Source organism: Gracilinanus agilis, chromosome 1 (genome assembly GCF_016433145.1).
Source record: "Gracilinanus agilis isolate LMUSP501 chromosome 1, AgileGrace, whole genome shotgun sequence".
Lineage (NCBI taxonomy): Eukaryota > Metazoa > Chordata > Mammalia > Didelphimorphia > Didelphidae > Gracilinanus > Gracilinanus agilis.
This window is the reverse complement of record NC_058130.1, coordinates 167,223,158-167,244,761: the sequence shown is the minus strand read 5'-3', so window position 1 is coordinate 167,244,761 and position 21,604 is coordinate 167,223,158. Positions and strand designations below refer to the sequence as shown.

The following is a 21,604-nucleotide window of genomic DNA, read 5'->3' as shown; positions in this document are numbered from 1 at the left end:
GTCAGTGCCATTGAGTACTGGCAGCCGGGAAGTGAGAGAGCTGAGCTGTCCCTGTAGTGTCCCCAAGCACCTTGCCTATGGATACTTAACAAATGTTGAGTACTGGAAAAAAAAATTTGTCCCTATGACAGAATTAGACAAGAACCAAATACTGAACTAGCCAAATGATCTTGTCCTGACAGTGTAGTGATAGCAACAATAACAACAAGAAAATCTGAATCAACTTAGGCAAAGCCTAGACTTGAAACCTCAATATGAAGCAAAAACAAAAAACCTCCAAGAGTTAGTGTTTACAGTTGAATGGAGAGTGGTTGCAGGGGAACAGAGCTAAGGTGCACTGGGTGACTACAGCATCTCCAAGCCTTTAGTATGATTTTCCTAAAACTACCAGCGCACGATGCTAGGTAGGGCCCACCATTCTGAAAAGATCATCTACCCACCCCCATTCCCCCTGCCACTACCCTAATACAGGCCATTGTTACCTCCCACTCTGGTCATGACTTGGTCTTCAGGAACTCCAGGAAGTTAACATTTTGACATTCAATAGTATATTATCCTGTATGTAGTATGTTTGTAGAATGGTTCTGCCAAATGCCTGGCAGCATCCTAGCTGGGTACCAAAGAAAACTTCACTCAGCTACACTAGTGGCACACAGATAGTGAGCGATGCTGGGCTGGGGGGAAAGGGGCCGGGTTAAATCTCTGGGAGGATGCCACCTGCCGAAAGAGGATAGAGAATACGTGATGGGTCTCTGTGCTAGCTAGCGCCCCTGCCCCAGGCAGGGGATGGTTTCTCCCAGTTTCACAGAATTGTGAAATTCTGCTCTCTGCGGGAGCCTCGGACGTGAGCGCCCCCGAGGCTAAGTGGCTACGACAGGCCCCGAGCGCTCTGGGCTTTAGCCGACGTATTCTCGCGGGATCACGGGCCGTCTCCATGGCTACCCACTAACAAAACCGGGAAGATGGAGGGCGGCAAGGAGGCGGAGGGGTTTGAAGGGTCATGGCAGAGTCCTAAGAAAGGTCAGTCACTTACGACCTCGACCGCGCCAAATACCACCCCCGAGGAGGCCTCGGCGTTGTTTACTGAAGAACCAGTAACTGCGTCCCAGGAGAGCCGCGGAGTCGTCCAGAAGGCCTCAGAGGTCTGCACGGATTCCAGCTTCGCCTCGCCTGCCCGGGTGTGCGGTGATTTCACGCCGCCGTGCCGCATGCAGCCCGCCTTGCACTGCTGCTGCGAGCCGAGCACCCAGAAGCAGGACTCCTGGGAGGCGCTGCAAGTCCCCGAGCCCGGCGCTCCAGGGTTGCCCTGGACCCCAGTTTGCCAGATCCCCCCGGAGCTGCCGCCGCGGGGCCAGTGCCTCATCCATAACTGGGTGGAGGAGGTAGTGCTGCCTCCTTTCCCTTCCCTGGGGACAAGGGTGGGAGTGGGGGGCCTGGGCCCTGCTCACCCCTGGGGATTCTTGAGAGACTTTGGAGGCATTCGGGGATACCGCTCCTACAGAGAGCTACCAATGAGCTGGACCGGGTCCTAAATCGTGAGGAAAGCGAGGGTTACCGCTTCCGCCACGGACACGTGGGACTGCTGACCCTGGAGTTGTCCTCCCCCCATGCCTCCAGGACCACCCAAAAGGATTCCTACCAGCACCCAGGGGATCCTCGGAAAGCCCTCCGAGGTACATACGATGAAATCTGGGCTAAGGAGAGAGAACTTCAGGAGGGCATGGGAGAGGGCGCTAATGAAGTCCGCAACTAGATCCCCCAAAGTCCCTCCTCCCCATCCCTCTCCCCTCGCCTGGGATCTCCACTGACCTGTGCCTCCCCCCGCAACTGTCCCATCTTTCTCCTAGGGAAGAAAGAAGCCATGCTGGAACTACTTCTGCACCACGAGATTCGGTGAAGGGTTAAGGCAGGGAGAAGTCGGGGGTGGGGGGTGGGGGGAAGAAGGCGGGGGTGGAGGAAGAGAAGGGAGGGAAATGGCGCTCAACTCGAATTATGCAGGAAGGAGGTAAAGCAGGCGCAGGGCCCACCACATTATTGCAATTATGAATCTGTAACGCATCGTGATTATCAGAGGAAGCTGGAGCAACCGTGCCTACCACCTCCCACCAAGGTGAGGAGAACATCATTGATGGGAAGAAGCTTTTGGGAGGGCAGGGGCAGGAAAGCTTAAACCAGAAAATTAGGGGAGGGCAAATGCTTTCCTCCCCTCTGGATTCTCCATTCCTTTTCCCCATACAGCCTCATAGCCTGATGGAGCAGCCGGAGACCTTCTGGCTACAAAATGCTAAACAGCTCCCGGTATGTGGAGGAACTTCCTGGGGGAGGTAGGGACAAGCAGTTCATGTTGCTGAAGTTTGGGGAATGGTGGGAAACAGAAACGGGGGGGGGGGGGAGGGGGCGGGGGTGTAAGGGGAGAGAGGGTTGGACTGGTGGGAAGAGGTCTTATCCTAACTTGAAGAACTTTTCAGGGTGTCAGCAATATCCGGACATATGACACCCCATTTCGAAAAAACTGTAGTTTTTCAACACCTGTTTCTCTGTCTCTGGAACAGCCCTTACCCTACAGCTCTGCAAACTACCCTCCACTTTGAGGGGAAAATGGTAGGAGAGAAGCAGCTTGGTTAATGGGATTGGGGAAAATAAATCAGACAAATGGTATTCATTCTTTACCCTGAGATTGCCTAATTGGATAAAGGAGGGAGAGGTTGCTCACCCCTTTTCTTAAGGATTTTAGTCCTGAACTCATGGCTGGTTTTATCATTTTGTATTTGACCAAAATATTCTGGCTTAGATACAGATATTTACAAGGGTGAGAAGGTGAGACTATGTACAAGCCCCAGAGGCAGATGCCCCAGGGCAAATGGTAAGTGCACACACAGTGCTCGGTGATAGTGTCCCATATGGCTAGTGAAAGATTATGGCCACAGATCCTTGGGGGCTGGCAGAAGAGGGGAGGAGGGCATTTGGGGTCACAGCAGTCCAGATGGTCCTTTTCTCTCTCCCAAGAGCCAGTATGTCCGCATCTTTCCCTTTCCCTGTGGTGGCAGAAAATAAAAAATCCCCCCCCCAGCCCCACCCACATTCGTGCCTTGTTCTGTTAGCTTCAGGCCCTTCTTCCCTTCTCTCCACTTTACCCCTTTTTCCTCACCCCTCCATCCCTTCTCCTCCCATTACACCCAGCCCCCCCATCACCTTCATCTCTACATCTCCTCTAAGCTCCAACTGAAAGCAGCCAAACTCATCCAGGGCATCTTTGGTTGTGGATGAGACGTGGATCTTCAGAGCTAAGAAGCCAAAAAGTGTCAGAGAAGGGGTCTGGCCAGGGTTGGGAATGGAAAATGAAACTGGGCCCTTCCCCATCTTCTCCCACCCAACTGACATAAAACAGGAGGGGAGGAGAAGAATCTTGCATGGAAGAGCCCTATAAGCCAAGTGAATCTGGGGGGCAGTTCTCACCTTGACCATTGGACTCCATTCTCGAGGCAGTGTTCACTGTGTCCCCAAACAGGCAATATCGAGGCATTTTTAAGCCAACAACTCCGGCACAGACTGGCCCTATGAGGAGGAGCAAGTTGGAGAGATGCTATAGCCATTTCTGGGTAAGGGGCAGGAGTCGGGGCCAATCTTACCAGTATGCACACCAATACGAAGCCGGAGTTGATCATGAGGCCGATGCCGAATTCGGAAAGAAGCAACAGCATCCAATAGTGCCAGGGCCATACGGGCAATTTCAGGGGCATGGCGCTGACCATTACGCCCAGGGAGACCAGATACTACCATGTAGGCATCGCCAATAGTCTCCACCTATGAGGTGAAATAATGGGGTCAGGTAGTCAGTGCCTTTTCACACACTAAGTTGCTTCTGCTTGTGTATGTTTGGCCTAAGATGACAAGTGGAGGGACAAAAGGGACAGAGAGAGGACTGAGAGAGTGGAAAGGATGGGAAGAGATGAGAAAGGAGAAAGGGGAAGAATAGGCAAAGAGACAGTTTTACTCATCTGGTCTTTAGTATCAGGGACCCAAAGAGAGGAAGTGAAAAGTCTGCCTCACAAGGTAGAAACCCATTGCCTTTCCTTTGTAAGTTTGAAACTACCATGTGACAACAATGTAACCATGTCCTGCTGCAGCTGGGAACTGTGAAGGGAATGCAGTAAACCAACACGTTACATTAGAGCAAAATCCCAGCCACTGCTATGGACAGGGGCATTAGGGCAGACGAGAAACAAGGCAGGGACGCCCAGGAATTTGGAACCAGAATATGGTCAGACAGGACAGAGAAAAGCACTCCTCTCAGAGTATCCCTCCAGAAGAGCTGACCACAGCCAGTGGGTCTTGGGCTACAGCAAGGGTCCATGGAATAGGAATTCAATCTCTGCCAACAGAGGGGCTTTGATAAAAAGTTCATTATAAATTGTCCAGTCCTTTCCCCAAAATTCCTCTTATCAGTTCAAGACTTATACAGTCTCCCATGATCTTAAAGACAGACTATCTTGAAGGGGTTGCTAGTCCCAGTGGGGATGAGTTCCCAAAGAGTCAAATTAGGGGCCTGGGATTATATAACATAGTGTCCCCAGACCCACATCTTGTCACAGGGGCTGGAGTTCAGAAGCCCCAGGTGATCTTGGCTTGGGGGAGGGGTGCTAACCCTGGTTCCCACCTTGTACACATCAAAGTTGTCAATGATGGCATCGAAGCAGGTGTATAGGTCATTCAGGAGTGTCACCACCTGACATAGGATAGGGAGATTCTGAGATTCAAGTTCCTGACCTCCACAAAGGTTATGACTTTCCCCCAAGGTACTCCAGTCCCTCCCAAAGAGATATAATTCTGACACCAGAGGGAACTTAATTCCACTCCCAAACTTCCTGAAAACCAAGTGTTCCAAGTCCCCACCAGAGAGATCCCTCTGTTCTGGCTTACAAAAGTCTCTCACCTGCATAGGGGTGCTCTCTGCTGAAAGGGCCGTGAAGCCCACGATGTCACTGAAGTAAATGGTGACATTGTCAAAGGCCTCAGCCTGGACAGTCTCTCCTCGTTTCAGCTGCTCAGCCACTGAGCTGGGAAGGGTGGAAGGGATGAATGTGTCTATGTGCACTAGAAAGAGGATGCTAACACTGGAAGCAAGGCTTGAGAAGGTGTGGAGGGCTTGAAAGAGCTTGCTTTCTTTGATAAAACAGGAGCAACATAGTTCTGACTGGTGGGGGGTGAGAAAGCTCAATAGGGCTAGAAGGGGAGAGTGCAATCCTAAGTAGAAGGTTCATCTGTGAAGGGGGCCTGGGATTGGTGTCTTGGATAAGAGAAAAGAGCCCCTAGAGGTGGGAAGGGAGAAAAAGAGATTCTCTAGGAGCTCACTGTGGCAGAATCTGATAGAGGAGTGCCTCAGCCTTGCGCTTCTCCTCCAGATAGGCCTGTGTTCTCTCCTCTACCAACTTCTCCAGATTATTTGCATACTGCTCCATTCGAAGCAGGAGGTTATCTAGGATGCTGGTACCACCTTCCCTATGGGAGAGAAACTCATTTTATTTGGTGGACCTCCCCAAAAAAGCATACATATACCCCCTGTATCGATCTTTGAATCTCCACTTAAGTCCTTCAACCTCTCCAAAGCAAACAGGACTCAGCTTCACTCACTCTCAGGGAAAACCTATAAGCCTCTAATGTCCTCTCACTTGTTGAAACGTCGAATGAAGCCTTTGATCTGTCCAAAATCTGGTCGTTCAGCTGGATCCTGGGCCCAGCATCTCTCCATCAGCAAGGCTAGCTCCTCACTGAGCTGTGCTCGGTCAATACTTGGCCGAAAGTATGGCCGCTGACCATTGCGGACCTTTTGGATAATCTCTAGAGATGTCGAAAACAAAAGGAGATGAAATAGAGGAAACCAGAAAATCATACTGCTATCCCTAGAAACCATGGTATAGCACCTTCGATTTGAAAAGGGCAAAGAGGTGAAGCCTCACCCTTGGGGCTGAGGTCCAGGCCCTCTACATAGAAGGGACCACTTCTAAGTGCAATCTCCTGCAGAATGATCCCAAAGCTGTAGACATCAGCCTTCTGGATACCTACGGTCAGCAGACGGCTCCCATTTAACAGCTCTGGTGCTGTCCACAACTTCTCTACAAGGCACAAGTAGGCTGGTCTGAGAGCTATGAAGTGGGGCTGCACCCAGGTCTTCATGTAGACTCAAACCCTTAACATTCCAACTCCCCAGGGGCACAAGATGGGGAAAAAAGAACCCATAACCCTGCCCCCTCTTAGAGGAACCTATTAATTTCAGCCCACCCTAACCCAAATGAAGACAACCAGAACCAGTGGGGATGAAAAGGATGTAGCTTTAGGATGATGAGGCCTCACTGGCATAGAGAGCGTGACTGTCATCCGGTTCAGCAGCTGACCGGAAGCTGGCCAGGCCATAGTCAGTGATCTTGAGCACGAATCGGCTATCTACCACACAATTGGAGGATTTGAGGCTCCCATGGGAAGCAATGATGCTGTTGTGGAGAAAGGCCATGCCCTGCAGGACACAAACCAAGTCACTGGGGCCAAGAAAGAAAAAGGTCTATGATGAAATGTCATCCCCAGGATTTAACTATTATTTTCAATGTCTGTTTTAAGGATCTGGTACTTTAAAAATTAAATGATCTGATTTTGGAAAGCTACCCCTCTGAAGCCACCCATATAGATTAAACAGAAGTGGGAGAATCAGCTGTGCTTAAAGTCATAAGCAGTGCTCAGGCAATAATCAGCCCTGATAGGAAAAAGAGGAAAAAGAACTTGCTGGACAGGTCAGGGGAAGCCTATGATTCATGGATTAGAAATTAGTCTTCTTTTTGGTGTTTAAAAGACCAGAAAGTAAATGGGAGAATTTCAGGTAAACTACATGAAAGTGACAGGACAATATGATATAAACTATATGGCAATTAGGCAAGCAGTGTCTGGGTGGGAGGTAGAGGAGATGATGTGACTAGGAACTAGTATTAGCTGTACATCAGCTCATAAGCATGCTAATTATGATTAACAATAACTCACATTTACACAGCACTTTAAGGTTAAAAAGTGTTTTCCTCACAACCCTGTGAGATAGGTAGTAAAAGTATTATTATCCTCATTTTACAGATGAGGAAATAAATGAGAGGTTAAGTGACTTGCCCTGGGTCACACGACTAACAAATCCCTGCTGGGATTTGAACCCAGATCTCAACTTAAAAAGTTAATGTTCTTCCCATGGCCTGCCTAGCCTGGCTGGTCATGTTAGGAGACCCAAGACATATAAGGGAAGACACTGGATCAATATTCAAGCCAAGGAGAAACCAAACCATGGAAAGAATATATCCTGAAATCAGGAACAAGAGCAACCTCTGGTAAATAGTAAAGGAAGTGACCATAAGTTAGTTATGGCTGCCTTAAGCAACAAGAAGGGGCCAGGTAGGAAACCATCTTTTTGTCCAGATCCCTGCACCGGAATCCAGGCAGATCCTACAGTGCTCTGCCAAAAGCAGAGTGACAGCTCCATAAAGTACAAGTAGCTAGTCAAAGAGAGTTGGAACCCCATCTGGAGTTGGGGCAGAAAGAGGGCCTGGGACCTGCTATCAACTGAAAATCCACCCAAAAACTCCAGAAGCTAGGCCTGTCACAACACGATTTTAGAGTACACCTAAATAATTCAGAACCCTTTGCTCTATAAACTCTTTTATGCTTTCCTTGTTCCAGAAAAGGTGTAAATCTTCAAGGTTCTACTTGTGAAATAACAGAGATGACGCTACTGTCAAAAAGAGAGGATTCAAGGGCACAAGGGCAGTAACTGGTGAAGAGGGGGTATGGTGGCAGCTCATCTGCCATTTTCAGAGCTAGACAAAGTTGGGAAGTAGACTCAGACCCAAGCATTAAACTGTCCCAGTCAGTTGTGAGCAATGCCAAATCCTCCCCCAACCACCACATCCAATTCTATATTGGACTCTGTCTGGTAAAGAGGGACAGGAAAGTTGTGATGGCAAAGAGAAGAGAATCAAAGTAATCTTGGGATTGCTGATGCACCCACCGTCCCTCCATTCATTCTCCTTTCCCTCCCAAAATTCTTCCCCACCTAGTTCCCATCTCCCTTCTCCAAGAGAAAAAGGACCAGAGATTCATTTATCCCCTAAGCAGAAGGAAGTCTCACCTTCACAAGGTCATTAATGAGTGAATAACGGAACATCCAATCCAAGTTGATGCTATCATTCTCTAGAATATCCTAGGAGGGACAAAGATAAGGAGTATGCCTGTCCCGATTCTTCCACCACATCACCCCATTCTGTCCCTTATCCCATCCCTTGACTGTGTCACCTGCAGGCTCCCTCGGGGACAGTACTCCGTGACAATGCAGATGTTGGGAGGGTCTATACAGGCACCAATGAATCGGGTCAGGTGGTTGAACTGAACATCCCTCATCTGGATGGAATGGGAGGAAGGGGAACATTAAGAGAATAGAGGGATCTAAAGTTACCTGTATGACTGTAATCTGCCCTCCAACCCTGAATCCTTCATAAATCCTAATCTCTTCCTCTTCTGCTTCCCTTCTTTGGCTCTCTCCTCCCTCTATCCCCCTTGTCCAGTGCCCCATAATAGGACCTACATGTTTGAGCTCAAACAGGACCTGCCGTGTCAGCTCTATGCGTTTCTTGTTCACGTGTTTGATGGCAACAACATTCCCCTGGAGTAGGAGTAGAATGGAGAGAAAGGATTAAGTTCACAGCAAGATAGAGGAATTTCTGGGGCTTGGGGGTCTGGAGGAGGGAAAGGCTCAAGAGCCCAGGTGATTACATTGCTGGGGCAAGAGAAGGGATGAAAAATAAGGTGACTAAAGGGTAAAGGGACTATGGGGAATAGGGCAAGGGCTGAGAGCAGAAGTTTGTTCACCTTGAAGTGACCGGTGTTGGCAAAGATCTGGTATTTCCCATGGGCTGTCATGAGCGAGCCGTAACTGGATCCCCGCTGGGGCCAAGGGCGACATGAGGGGAAGGAGGGAGGGAAGGTTGGACAGAAGGCTGCAGTACATGGGGCTATCATTACAGGCCAAGGAGCTGAGGCTAATAGGAAGAGCTCAGAGCCAGGGAGGAACCAGGAAAAGTAAAGGAATGGGGGCTGGGGTGGGTGGAGGAATTGGGGGGGGCAGTATCTGTTAGAGGGGAGCCTGGGGAAAAGTTAGCATATGAGGGGACAGAGCTGGGGAATGGACCTGGGGTTCCCTTAGAGGAAAGAGTTAGGAAGACACCGAAGGAAATATGGTAAGGGAGGCAGATGCCAATGAAGACAGACGAGATTTCAGGATAGGAGAGGAAGCCCCAAACCTGCAGCAGTCTCACCAAGGACAGTGTGAGCCTGCTGCCTGCACCCTTGTGATAACGCTCTGAATTGCCAAACTGCAGTTCTTCCCATCTAATTCGCCACAGCATGCTGGCCAGCTCCTTCTCCAGCATTAACTTCCTAAAAGGACAGCACACTTCAAGCAGCCCAGCCCAGGTCCACACTATTGGTCAGCACCGGGGCAAGGGAACAAGGGACAGACCCTGACCTGGGTAGATCAAAGATTTAATAATGCAACCACCACATCTGGCTGTGTCCAAGAAAAAAAAGAACATATGTTCTACATGATTTCATTCACATACTAATGCACTGTTCTTTAAACCCAGAGGCTGGAAATCTGTTTAGATATATCTGAATCAATTCATTAGACTTTCTCATTCCCTCCCTCAGTCACTGAACCACACTGCTAATCCCATATGCTAGAACCTAATCCAGTCAAGCCCAGTGACTAGAACCCAAAGACTATGTAAGAGCATGTTCCGAAGCCAATCCCCAGAGATTTCTAAACACATTCTTCATACCAGTGGGTGGTAGATAGGTCATCCAAGAAGGCCAATTATGGGAAAGATGAGGTGGGGGGAGGCAGGAATAGGAGGGTCAATTTAAGTGTACTAGATTAGCTCCTGGAATACTTTCCTGGACTCCAGGTAAGAAGTAAGGTTGACTCCTAAGGCTATATGATGCTGGGCTGGGAGCAATTACAGAGAGGAGAACCGAGTAAAGCCTAGAACTCACCGGAAAATGAGGAAGCTGGAAACACCAAACATGATGAAAGTGATCCCTGTGCCCAGAGCCACAATAGCCAGAGTTGAAAGAGGGGCTGTGTAGAGGGAAGGAGGATTTGGTCACTTGAGAGAAAGGGAGAAAAGGTCTAAGGTGTGCAGGGAGATGCCTTTAAAAAGGGCAAGGACAGGTAAGGACAGTTCAGAGGGAGGTATAAAGCTAGGAAAATGGCTGGAAGGAGGCAGGTCCCAAATCAAGGATTTGGCAGCCACTGGGGGAAGACAGGGCTGTTTGGGAGAGGAGGGAGGAGGCTGTGCCCCCAGCCCCTGCACACACCCACTTTTATCACAGGACGGGTCATCCAAGTCGAAGGCACAAGGGGGATTATCAGAAGGAGGGGCCCCCTTCACCCAGGGGATGGGCTGCCCAGTCCACCAGATCTGCTTCTCTGCTCCAGAGTAGTGGGCTGCAGGCTGCAGGGAGGAGAGAAAGGGCAGGGGTCACAGACAGCAACCCCACCAACTCCTGTCTCATACACTCACAGTCACACACTCACCCTCCTCTGCAAGCACCTCTCACCTGAAAGTCCCCAGAGTCCAAGTCTCCCATGGCCCAAAGGACAAAGTCTGTTTCACGGTCATTGTTCTTGTCCATTACAACCAGCCCTGTCACACCTGAGATAGGACAGAAATATGGAGCTCCTAATATCCTTCTTTTTGTGGGTCCTCCTGCCCTCGTTTTACTTCTTTGACTATTCCTCTTCCCTCGGTTCTTTCCTTATGTGGCTATCCCCATGTTTTGGGTTCCCATCAACCTCCCCACTCTATCTGCCCCCTATTCTCCAATACCCCTTTCCCTATACTCATTTGAGGGAACTTGGAGTAGGGGGATAAAGAAGAACCTCAGAGTAAGGAAATCCTGAGTCCCACTCTGACCTCTGAACTTGCTGAGTGACTCAGAACAAATCACTTCACTGCTGTATCCCAGACAGCTCTTTAAGAACTGGTCCTAACCTATACTGTCATGAGTTTCTTTAGTATTGAAATCACAGGACCAATACCAAAAAGGCATCAGAAATTTAGGGAAAGAAAGTGAATATTTACTAAGCATCTATGTGTCAGACACTGTGCTAAGAGCTTTACAAATATTAACTCATTTGATTTGCTATTAAAAAAACAAAAGTTTTCTCTTAGTATGGATTCTAAGACAGAAGAATGGTAAGGGCTAGACAATTGGGGTTAAGTGACTTGCCCAGGGTCAAATGCTTAGGAAGTGCCTGAGGCCAGATTTGAACTGAGGTGCTCTATTCACTATGCTACCTAGCTGTCCCAACTCCTTCATTTTAGAGATGCAGAAACTGAACCCTAGGGAAGCTAAGAGACTTGCCCAAAGTCACGCAGGTTTTCAGTGACAGGCAGGATTTGAACTAAGATCTTCTAGCTTCATACCCAGGGTTAGCTATTTCTACTGCACCACTATTTGCTTCCTATTCTCCATTATCTAAAATCTGCTCTCCTGGGATGAAAAAAAAGCACTTGTAAACATTAAAGTGACATAAATGTGAGTTATTTATTATTACCCTGGTATCTTCGCCCTTGCATCTTCTTCACTATTCGAAGCCCATCATCCCGGGTGCCCCCCTCTTGCAGTGTCTCATTCAAGACCTCGGCGTATAGCAGGATCCCATCGTAGAAGCAGCCAGCAATGAGGTTCATCTGGGAATGGCAACCTCAGCCCCACTCTTCCCCCATACTTCCAGAGACCACCTCCTCTCCTCTCCTCCCCCTCCCCAGTTCCCCTCCACTCCTTTCATCTTTTGTCTCATTTATCAGTCCCTGGGGGGCATTCAGGATCCACTGCCAACCTGCAATGCCTCCCAGTGAAAGGGAGAGCAGAATGGTAAGAATTCATAGTCTGGATTCATGAATTAAATGACTTCCTATTTAGGGTTAGGTGAATAGAGATGGGAGTTTGGGGAAAAGAGTGGGATGGGTCAGGAAGAGGTTTCTCTGAGGGACAGATAAATCCTCAGAGAGGGAAGGGACTCCTTACCAAGGAGGGGGCCAGCTCCACACCAAAGTCAGTCCGAGCCCTCAGCAGCAAACGATGCTGGAATTCCTGATATTCAGGGTTTGGAGGTTCTCGATATGTAATTACCAACACAGTCTGTAACACAGGAACCAATGGGAAAAATGAATCAGCAAAAACTTCAGGATAAGTATAAAGAAGAAGAAAACATCCAGTTAGCCTCAGGACAAAGCAATGTGTTTGTCAAAATAACTAATAATAAGAGAAATGTAAATTAAAACAGGTCTTGGATTTTACTTTACATCTTGCAAATGGGCAAAGATGACAAAAAAAGTTTAACAGTTTATACTTGGAGGGGCTCTGGAAAGAGAGGAACCCATACATTATTGATGGCACTATCAAATGGTCCAACTGTTCTCAAAAATAATTTGGAATTATATAAACAAAAGTGACTAATATGTTCATACCCATGGGTCCACCAGTCCCACATAAATTGCATAAATTGCAAAGTGGTTAAAAACAGAAAGGTCTAATATGTACCAAAATATTCATGGCAGCACTTTTGTGTTAGCATAGAACTGGAAACATAGTGGATGCTCCTTGACTGGGGAATGACTAGACAGATTGTGGTATATGAATGTAATAGAACACTATTGTGCAGCAAGAAATGACAAGTGATGAATTAAAAGAAACAATGGAAAATGTGTATGAAACAATAAGCTGAAATAAACAGAATCAGAATAATATATACATATAATAACTACAATAATGTAAATAGATAAGTAAAAGGACACAAAACCATGAGTAAATTAAAAATTAGTAGCTAGGAGGCATCATGGATAGAGCACCTGGGCCTGGAGTCAGGAAGAACTGAATTCCAATATAGCCTCAGACATTTACTAGCTGTGTGACCATGAGGAAGTAACTTAGCCCTGTTTGCCTCAGTTTACTCAACTGGAAAATGAGCTGGAGAAAGAAATGGCAAACTACTCCAGTATTTTTGCTAAGAAAACACCAAATAGGGTCACAAAGAATCAGACACAACCAAAATGACTGAATAACAATGACCCCCGAAAAAGATAATGAAACAAACCTCCCCCCTTCTCCCTCCCCTTAAGAAATATATATTTAATCAGGGGAGATAACAGATCCACATCCAGGTAGACACTAAAGGGAATTGGACCCTCCCTTATAACAAAGAAAAATAGTTAAACAAAAACAACCTAAACAATGACCAAATCGGAAAATGTATATAATGATAGACCCTCAAAGTCTAAGCTCTCTCCCAAGAGATATATGTATAGGGCCAAGTTGATGAACCTGTGGCACACGTGCCTGAGGGGCTGCTCCCCTCCCCCTCTCCACATATATCTTGGGACATTTCTCACATGACCTTCCCCTCTGCCTAGAAGCCCAATGGGCATGAGGGTTGCAATTTGAGCACTTGGACTAGAAAAGGTTCGACATTACTGGTATAGGTTGTTTTTGCTTGTTTTTCTCTGTTACAAAGGAGGGTCTAATACCCTTTAGTATCTACCTGGATATGTACATGTGTCTCCTCTAATAGAATTTATACTCCTTGATGACCTGTTTAATTTTTGTCTCTGTGGTGCCTAGCACAGTGCCTAACATAGAGTTGGTGCTTAATAAATATTTGTTGATTAAGGGTAGAAAGAGAAAGAAAGAAGGGTTATATTCAGAAATGATCAACATAAAAACAAAAGAAACTACTATAATCTATTTAATTCCCCCTCCCCCCCCAAAAAAAAAAGATCCATTTGTGAGTAATTCTAGAGACTAGGACAAAACCCAGCTAGGAATAACTGGTGAGAGGAAAGAAATGTAGTGTGGTAAAGGATGAAATAATCTGGGGTGTTGGTGCAAAAATAACACTCCCATAGCTAACCAGATTCCCCCCCACAACCTCCCCAATTACACACCCCAAAACATTTTCTTGTATGTCTATTATCTTCAGCATGCTCACTCAAGCTCATCCATATTCAAAAGCCAGAACTAGACCTGGCAAGAAGTTAATAAACACATGGAGTCTCTCTGCCTGATGAAGACTGGCTCAATGTTAAACTCAGTTCTTATAACTAGTGCCCTGAACCTATTACTCAGACCATTTGCCTAAATTCTGACCTCTTATTACACATAGTCTTAGACTCAATCTCCTTGATTCCATATTTCTCAGACAGATTCCCTGATCATTTTGTTCTCAGTCTCCAAGTCTGGATTATCTGATCCATGCTGTTTGATTTCATTGGACTCTGGATCCTTTGCCTGCCCCTTAGATCCATGGTACCTGCTTTGCCCTGCTTTGGCTAATCTTCTTGGGTTTGACTTCTAACCTATCTACCTCATTTATGGAACCCTACTTGCTCTGTTCCTCTCTAGAAAATCTCCAAATCCTGGTCTTCCCCTCCCTCTTTGTCATCATGTTCACATAAAAACCTTATAATACAGAGGAGAATGACGATGGTTTCAACCCTTAGAAATAACCAATTCCAGGGGGCAGCTGGGTGGCTAATTGAAAGCCAGGCCTAGAGTTGGGAGTCCTAGGTTCAAATCTGGCCTCAGACACCTTCTAGCTCAGTTATGACTAAATAGCTGTGACCTGGGCAGTCATACCAATTGCAGACCCATATAGGACCACAGAATACTTTTTAAAGTTCATTAATAATTAATTTAGAATATTTTCCCATGGTTACAGGAATCATGTTCTTTCCCTCCCCTCTTCCCAACCCCCCTCACATAGCCAACAAGCAATTCCACTGGGTTTACATGGAATACTTCTGATGCCCCCCACATCTCCCCAAGCAATGAAGAGAAAGTACAGAAACTCAGAGACAGCACCATTAAAACACCAGTAAACATTATGCTGGGTCCTGCATCCATTTTTACCCCTATTCTTTCTCTTGTACCAAATCCAATTTCTAACTTGAAACTCTTTTATCTAGAACCCAATAATCAACTATACCTAGATCTCTCTTAAAATGCCCTATCAGGTCACTAGCTAAAATCAGAGAAGATAGTCCTACAGTTCCAGAGGAAAGGAAAGAACCTTAAGGATGTGGCTGAACAATCAACTCAGGGCTTAAATTTGGCAAGAGAAGAAACATAATTGTTTCCAAATAGGGAATGGTGTAGATGAGGAACTATCCTTGTGTGGATAAGCATTATGGAGGATTTGAAGTATATGTATATTGGGGGCATAAAAGTGAGGGTGTAGGTGAACATATCTCCAATATTACACTGAAAATTCGATGGAAAATATAACTTTATATACTTTAAACTCAAGTCACTGAAGTTGGTTTCTGTAGATGTGGTTTATGAAATGTGGTCACTTTTAGGCTTATTATCAGCACCTGCTTAATTACCTGTTCTAATGATATATCATCCCTCACTTTGTCCTAAGTCAATGGCTGGTAGTAAAACTATAATTTCTTTTTTTTAAAGTTCTTTCAGCAACAGCAGAGAGGGTAGGTATATTATTCTTAGTTTACAGAGGAGGGAACTGAGGCTGAGAGATGTTAAATGCCTTGTCCAAAATGAGGAATTGGAAAAACAAGGACTAGAACCCATGTCTTTTAATTCTTCACCCAGTGCTTTATTTTTTTCCCCACAAGACACAATGACACTATCTCTACAAGTCCTTTAAATTCCTACCATTTATTCACTTTCCCTGATCCAGAGGGCAGTACTATCTATTTTAGGCATGTGTCTGACGGATAGGATGATGATAGGAGGAAAGGGCAGAATAGGAAGGGACAATTTCCCAAATCCTCCTCCTGGAGGGCAGCAAGAGCTTGGCAATGGGGGTTAAGTGACTTGCCCAGGGTCACAAGGCTAGGACATATCTAAGGTCATATTTGAACCCAGATCCTCCCAACTCCAAGCCTGGCACTCTATCCAGTCTACTACATAGCTCTCCCTTCTCAATTCCTTCTATTCCAAGTCATCTCCTTGGCTTCATTATCTTATTTAAAGTTAATTCTCAAAAGATACACCAATTTTCAAGATCAGGCAAAAAGTTTTACATTGTTAAACATCCACATTTAATGATGAGGAAACTGAATTGAGAGAGCTTAAGTGACTTGTCCAAAGTCACAAAGCTAGGAAGAGTCTGAGGCAAGAATAGAGCATAGGACTTCCTGGTTTCTAGTCTAGGACTCCATTCACTATGCCACCTAGCTACTACAGATAATCTAAAAGTGTCTGAACAGAAATTCATTTACAACTCAATGGCATATTGCCATCTATGAAATTATACCTCTATATTTTAATGTTCAAAGTCTTGCTTCTAAGCCTTTCACTATTGTTCTCAGTTCTGTTCCAACCAATTCTATGTTCTTTCATATCCTATATTTCTTGGCTTGATTTCTTTCTTCTCATGCTCAATTACCAACTATATTGTCATCATTTCCAATTCCCCTGCACTCCAGATCTGTATTTTTTTTCTGCTTCCATGAGCTTCCTTAAGTCCTGTCAGGATGAATGGAACAGGTCTGAGATTCTCCACATACTTCAGTCTCAAGTTACTGTCTATTTTCCAAATACTTCTCTCCTTTTCTGTCAGCTTTCATCCAATTCCTTTAGAATCTAAACCTCTAAAGGCAGGAGAGGCTTACAAAAGCTGTCATCAAAGTCACACATGAGAAGTATGAGTGCTTTATAGAGCAACACAGAGCCCACAATGAGTGGGAAAGAAATATTGCCAACAGGGAGAAATGGCATGGACTAGCCTGAGAAAAACAGAGGGAAGATAAATCTTACTTCTGAGTATGGCCCCCAAATCTCCAATGGTTAACCTTCCTCCCTGCCTTCTTACCTGAGCCTCATATTGGAATCTATTAGGCATTTCTATTTTGGTGTCTTTCTTTTATTTCAAAATTAGTATTTCCAGGGGCAGCTGGGTAGCTCAGTGGATTGAGCGTCAAGCCTAGAGATGGGAGGTCCTAGGTTCAAATCCAGCCTCAGACACTTCCCAGCTGTGTGACCCTGGGCAAGTCACTTGACCCCCATTGCCCCCACCCTTACCACTCTTCCACCTATGAGCCAATACACAGAAGTTAAGGGTTAAAACAAAACAAAACAAAACAAAATTAGTATTTCCAAAATCAAATTTGTCATCTTCCCTTCCAAAACCAGTTACCCCTAAAAACATGTTTATTTCTATTAATGGTACATCTAATTCTCCCCATACTCAAATCCTCAATGTCACCTCTGATTTTCCATCTCTCCAATACCCAACCAAAGGCCAAGTCCTGGAGAGTCACTCTACAATAAATATTATCTTGCAAGCATCCCTAATTTTCCATAACTACTATCCTTACCCTTATCACCTGAGGCTTGAATTACTGAAATAGTCTCTCTGAACTGGACTCTAAATCCAGGTGCTTCCCTCTCAAATCTATCCTTAATGCCACTGGCAGAATAATGTTCCTAAAGATAGCTCTGATCACATCACTCTCCTACTCAAAGAGTTCCAGTGGGTCTGCACTAACCACTTCAAATAAAGTCCAGAGTCCTAAACCTAGCACTCAAAGTCTGTAGTCTGACCTTTCCTATTAACCTTATTTCCTACCAGTCACCAAAATAAGCCATCCTAGGTCAAAGCGGCCTCCCCACTGTTCCACATATGTACTATATCATCAGGCCTACCTCTGTGTTGTTTACTCATGTTGTCCATACTTTCCCCAACTTCCATCCCTGAATCTTCTTCCTAGCCAGGTATCACCCACCTTTCAAGCCCAATTTAAGTCTCACTTCATCTATAAAGCCTTACCTGAGACTTTTGCTCACACAGAATTTTGCTTCAACTCCAAAAGCTTATTGTCTATACCAAATATTTTGGCACAAAATCTTAAGACTGCTTCATAATTAGCTAATTGTCCTATGTACACTTGTTTCCCAACAAGGGAATAAGACCTCTGAGGACAGAGAATGTGTCTTTTTTTCCCCCTTCATCTCCTCCAAAGAAGCCTAATACAGAACTGAACACATAATAGGCATTGAGTAAAAATTTGATTTGTTGAAAAAGAATGAGTATCTCAAGATCTTAAGAATCTGCTATCCATGGTAAGAAAAAGCTACAGAAAAAGGACTTAAAATGGAATATTTTCATTTCAGAATCCCTACTCTGGCTTTGAGGAGGCCATATAGTTGAGGAAGAGGTAAGGAATTAATCAGGAAACACTTCTCTCCCTCTTCTTTCCTACGGCTGGCCTTCCACCTAGCCCACCTCCAGCTCCCATTCATGTATTACCTGAAAGGCTTCTCTCAGGGCCTGGACCTGCTCCCCTGTGCGATTGTCCTGCCAGGGCCGACCTCTGAGGCGGGTGGGGCTGGCACGGAGACTCTCTCCAAAAACATCCAAGTAGAAGAAGACATAGTCCCCATTGGTCAGGTTTTCTCTCTGGGCCTGAAGCAGGATCTCATGCAGCATCTCCAGAGGGCCACATATGTACACAACTGAGGGCAGGCATTTAAAAATGGAGTACCCTTAGGAGAGGCATACAGTATCTCCAAATTAGCCCTTTCCCCTGGGGCTTGTAGGCTTTCCATTTTCTATATTCCCTTCTCAGCAGAAAAGTGAGAGCCCGGCTCCATTAAGTATATCCCTTTCCCCAGGAGTGTTTTGCAAGTACCCTGGGGCCATAAGGAACATCTGGCATAAATCATAGTTTGACCTCCAGAAGGAGGGATGTACTACCCTCAAGTTTCTCCCTGTCCCCAGCCCCTCTCTTCTCATACTCTCACTTCTCCCATTTTCTCCTGTCCTTAACTTCCTCAGTCTCCCATCCTGATTTTGCTGGTGGAGAGAGAAAATTGGGAAGGAGGGAAGATTGAAAAGTGTAGTTCAGGGGTCAAAAGCTCAGAAACTTTAAGTCTAAACACTGGTTGGCTTTCCCAACCAAATACATTCAACTGTAACCTAATTTATTACCCCTTAGGTGAAGGTTATCAGTTTGGAAAAGATCTCACATTAGGCACAAAGCATTTGGAAATTGGGGATGGGTGCCCTTTAGGATGCCATCCAATAGCTATAGGATGATTTCATTTCCAACATTCTCTGATTTCCACAATGCCCACAAAACCTCATAGAGCCCAATACCCCCATTCCTCCCAACAACTAACCCTGTCTCATTAAAACTCACTATTCCCAAATACTCCTGTTACACCTTCACAATATCCCTTAATCTTCCAACCACAATATCCAGATGCCTCCCCTTATTATCACCCCTCTCCCTCACAAAACCCATCTTAAAATTGTCTTCATGGCTCCCCAATGTCAGTCTTTCCTCATAAGTTCCTGAAATCCCCACTTTGTCCCCAAGTACTCCTGTGATGTCAATCTCTAGCTGTACAACCCCAAGTGGAGGAGGTCCAAGCTACACTCACTGCGCCCATTGGCCCGGATGAAGTGTGTAGCTTGTTCAGGACCATCTGGCTCCCGGGTATACACCTGATGCTGCACACTGAGATTACTGCCTTGCAGGGCCTCAAAGACCCCTTCGATTGTGAAGTAATGGGGTCGGTCATCAGTACGGGCATCCAGATACAGCAAAGCAGCACGGGCACTCCAGTTGAAGTGCCCATGCAGTGTCACCACAAACTCTCCCAGTTTGGGGGCGGAGGGACCCGTACGGACCAATGTTCTGTAGTGCTCGCTCTTGGCTGCAAAACCTGTGGCCACGGCACCTGCAGTCAGTAGGGGCAGCCGCCAATGTGAGGCGAAACGTGCCACAGAAGCAGCAGGGTACACACAACCAGGACCCAGAAGAAGGTCAGGGTCATTGTAGAGCTTCAAGTCCACAGCATTCAATGGCGCCAGGTACTCAGAGCAGGCACCATCCATCTCAGAGCTGACAAAATGCAGGTCCACCGGCAATGCTCTCCCCAATGCCTCCATGGCCAGTGTCACAGCAGGGCCCACCCGTGGCCAGGCCCAGGCATAGCTTAGGTTGTGTTCGGGCAGCACCACTGCCAGTGTAAGATTCCGGGGCTCAGGGGGGCGTGCCCCACCCACCAAGGCTGCCAGCATCAACAGGAGTGAGGGCAGCGCCATGAGGAGAAGGCAAGTGCCTCTCAACTCTGAAGTCCCTTTTGGCCTGGAAGGGAAAGACATGAGCCCCAGTCTAAGACCTCAAGACACAAGGATGCAGCAGGGGAGACAGGAGCTGGGACAACTTAGATGAAGAGACATAGGAACCCAGAGAAAGGGCCCAGGAAGGAAAGTCAGGATGGAGCTGGGGAGGGGAGGACCTGAAGCCACCGCAGGATAGAGGGCCTGGGGCTACAAGGAGGGAGGTGGGGGGAAGGGGGCCTAAGAAAGGAGGGAGGAGCTAAGAGGGGCCCGATGCTAAAGAAACAGGGGTCTACGGCTGAGGGGACCCAGGCACTGAAAACTCAGGAGCAGAAACTGGTCTGGGGCTGAGATGGGGAAGGAGCATGGGCTGAGGGGGGCCTGGGCCTGGGGGACTGAAGCTGAGGCTGCGAGTGGTACAGAGTAGCGGCCTGGGGGATCGCACTCACAGCTGGAGGTGGGGGGAAGGGGGGACAGGGAGACAGAGAGAGACCGGGAGGAGGCAAGAGGGGGTGTCAGTGTTGGGGAGGGTCTTAGGCCAGAGAGCAGGAGGAGAGGGAGGAGACGGTAAATCTCCCTGGAAAAGCTTCTCCCGAGGCTCCCGCTGGAGCTGACCTAGCGGACCAGGGCGCTGGTCCGGTCTGAGGCTGCGGCCCCACCCGTGTCCCGGCTCCGCTCCGTGGCGCTGCGCTTCTCCCGTGTCCTGGCCTGCTCTGGCCGCCGCTTCCTCCCGTCCGGGCCCCCGGGCCCCAGTGTGCTCGGCCAGGTCCGCCCGGCCCGGCCCGGGCCCGTCTCTGCTCGCTGCGCCGGTGGCGGCCGAGTGCGACTCCCGGGGCAGGCCGCCCGCCCCCTCCCGGCGCCTCCCTCCCGAGGCCCCTGCCCCCGCCCCCGCCCCAGCAGCCCCTCCTCCTCCCCCTACCGGCCCCACCCTCCCGGAGCGGCGCCTCCTGCCTCCCACCAGTGCCTCCCATCAGTGCCTCCCTCCAGGACAGAGCTCAGCCCCCTCGCGGGACCCGCAGATGGGGGGCCTGCCTCCCCCACTCGAAATGGCCTGCCGTGACTCTTTTTCCTAAAGGCCCTGGGTACCCCTAGCGCCCCACCTGCGTTCCCAAAAGGCTGTACATGTCTCCACGAGTCTTATATACCCATCCTTCTAAGAATCTTTCCCCTAAACCCCTGGGCTTCTTCGCCCCTCCACTTTCCCTGGGCCCCGTTCAAAAAGTTCCACAGTCTTCTCTCCAAAAGGTGACCTAGAATCCCGAGGCTCACATGCCTACCCACTAAACCCTTCATCCCTATACATTCTTCAAGACGCCCTTTTTTGAGGGGCAGGCTGGAAACATTCATTCCTAGAAAACTTTCAGATGCTACTCTCTACTTTCCTTAATACGCCTTCCCCTTTACACCTTTATCTCCAGGTCCCTA

The 21,604-nt window shown here is 47.4% G+C and overlaps 2 protein-coding genes across 5 annotated transcripts; one reads left to right on the top strand and one right to left on the bottom strand.

Annotated features, from left to right (window-relative positions):
- Positions 1-962: 962 nt before the first annotated feature.
- On the top strand, positions 963-2,647 carry SPAG8 (sperm associated antigen 8). Its single transcript, XM_044678204.1, has 6 exons — positions 963-1,382; positions 1,502-1,673; positions 1,848-1,893; positions 1,999-2,110; positions 2,239-2,298; positions 2,469-2,647. Exons 1-6 carry the CDS (start codon positions 963-965, stop codon positions 2,589-2,591), a joined length of 933 nt encoding a protein of 310 aa, XP_044534139.1. The 3' UTR covers positions 2,592-2,647.
- A 102-nt stretch (positions 2,648-2,749) lies between these two features.
- Positions 2,750-20,876, bottom strand: NPR2 (natriuretic peptide receptor 2). 4 transcript variants are annotated; one of them, XM_044658869.1, is made up of 23 exons: positions 20,795-20,876; positions 19,495-20,204; positions 18,359-18,594; positions 12,115-12,228; positions 11,642-11,777; positions 10,642-10,736; positions 10,403-10,535; positions 10,075-10,159; positions 9,339-9,459; positions 8,893-8,967; positions 8,609-8,686; positions 8,320-8,424; positions 8,156-8,227; positions 6,352-6,511; positions 5,958-6,113; positions 5,670-5,838; positions 5,353-5,499; positions 4,934-5,057; positions 4,658-4,726; positions 3,630-3,804; positions 3,457-3,555; positions 3,193-3,284; positions 2,750-3,035 (listed from the first exon to the last, which is right to left on the bottom strand). In XM_044658869.1, exons 2-23 carry the CDS (start codon positions 20,159-20,161, stop codon positions 2,970-2,972), a joined length of 3,174 nt encoding a protein of 1,057 aa, XP_044514804.1. In that variant the 5' UTR covers positions 20,162-20,204; positions 20,795-20,876; the 3' UTR covers positions 2,750-2,969. The 4 variants fall into 4 exon arrangements, with proteins under 4 accessions (XP_044514804.1, XP_044514780.1, XP_044514789.1 ...); XM_044658845.1 differs by lacking the exon at positions 20,795-20,876 and having other exon boundaries at positions 19,495-20,592; XM_044658854.1 differs by lacking the exon at positions 20,795-20,876 and having other exon boundaries at positions 18,359-18,564; positions 19,495-20,592.
- Positions 20,877-21,604: the final 728 nt, after the last annotated feature.

Coding starts and splice junctions, on each gene's coding strand:
- NPR2 (XM_044658845.1), bottom strand. CDS start 20,221: ATGTCTTTCCCTTCCAGGCCAAAAGGGACTTCAGAGTTGAGAGGCACT. Junction 8,968..9,338: donor GCAGGCTCACACTGTCCTTG/GTGAGACTGCTG, acceptor CCTTGGCCCCAG/CGGGGATCCAGTTACGGCTC. Junction 3,556..3,629: donor TCGTATTGGTGTGCATACTG/GTAAGATTGGCC, acceptor TCCTCCTCATAG/GGCCAGTCTGTGCCGGAGTT.
- SPAG8 (XM_044678204.1), top strand. CDS start 963: ATGGAGGGCGGCAAGGAGGCGGAGGGGTTTGAAGGGTCATGGCAGAGT. Junction 1,674..1,847: donor TCCTCGGAAAGCCCTCCGAG/GTACATACGATG, acceptor TCTTTCTCCTAG/GGAAGAAAGAAGCCATGCTG. Junction 1,894..1,998: donor CTTCTGCACCACGAGATTCG/GTGAAGGGTTAA, acceptor CGAATTATGCAG/GAAGGAGGTAAAGCAGGCGC.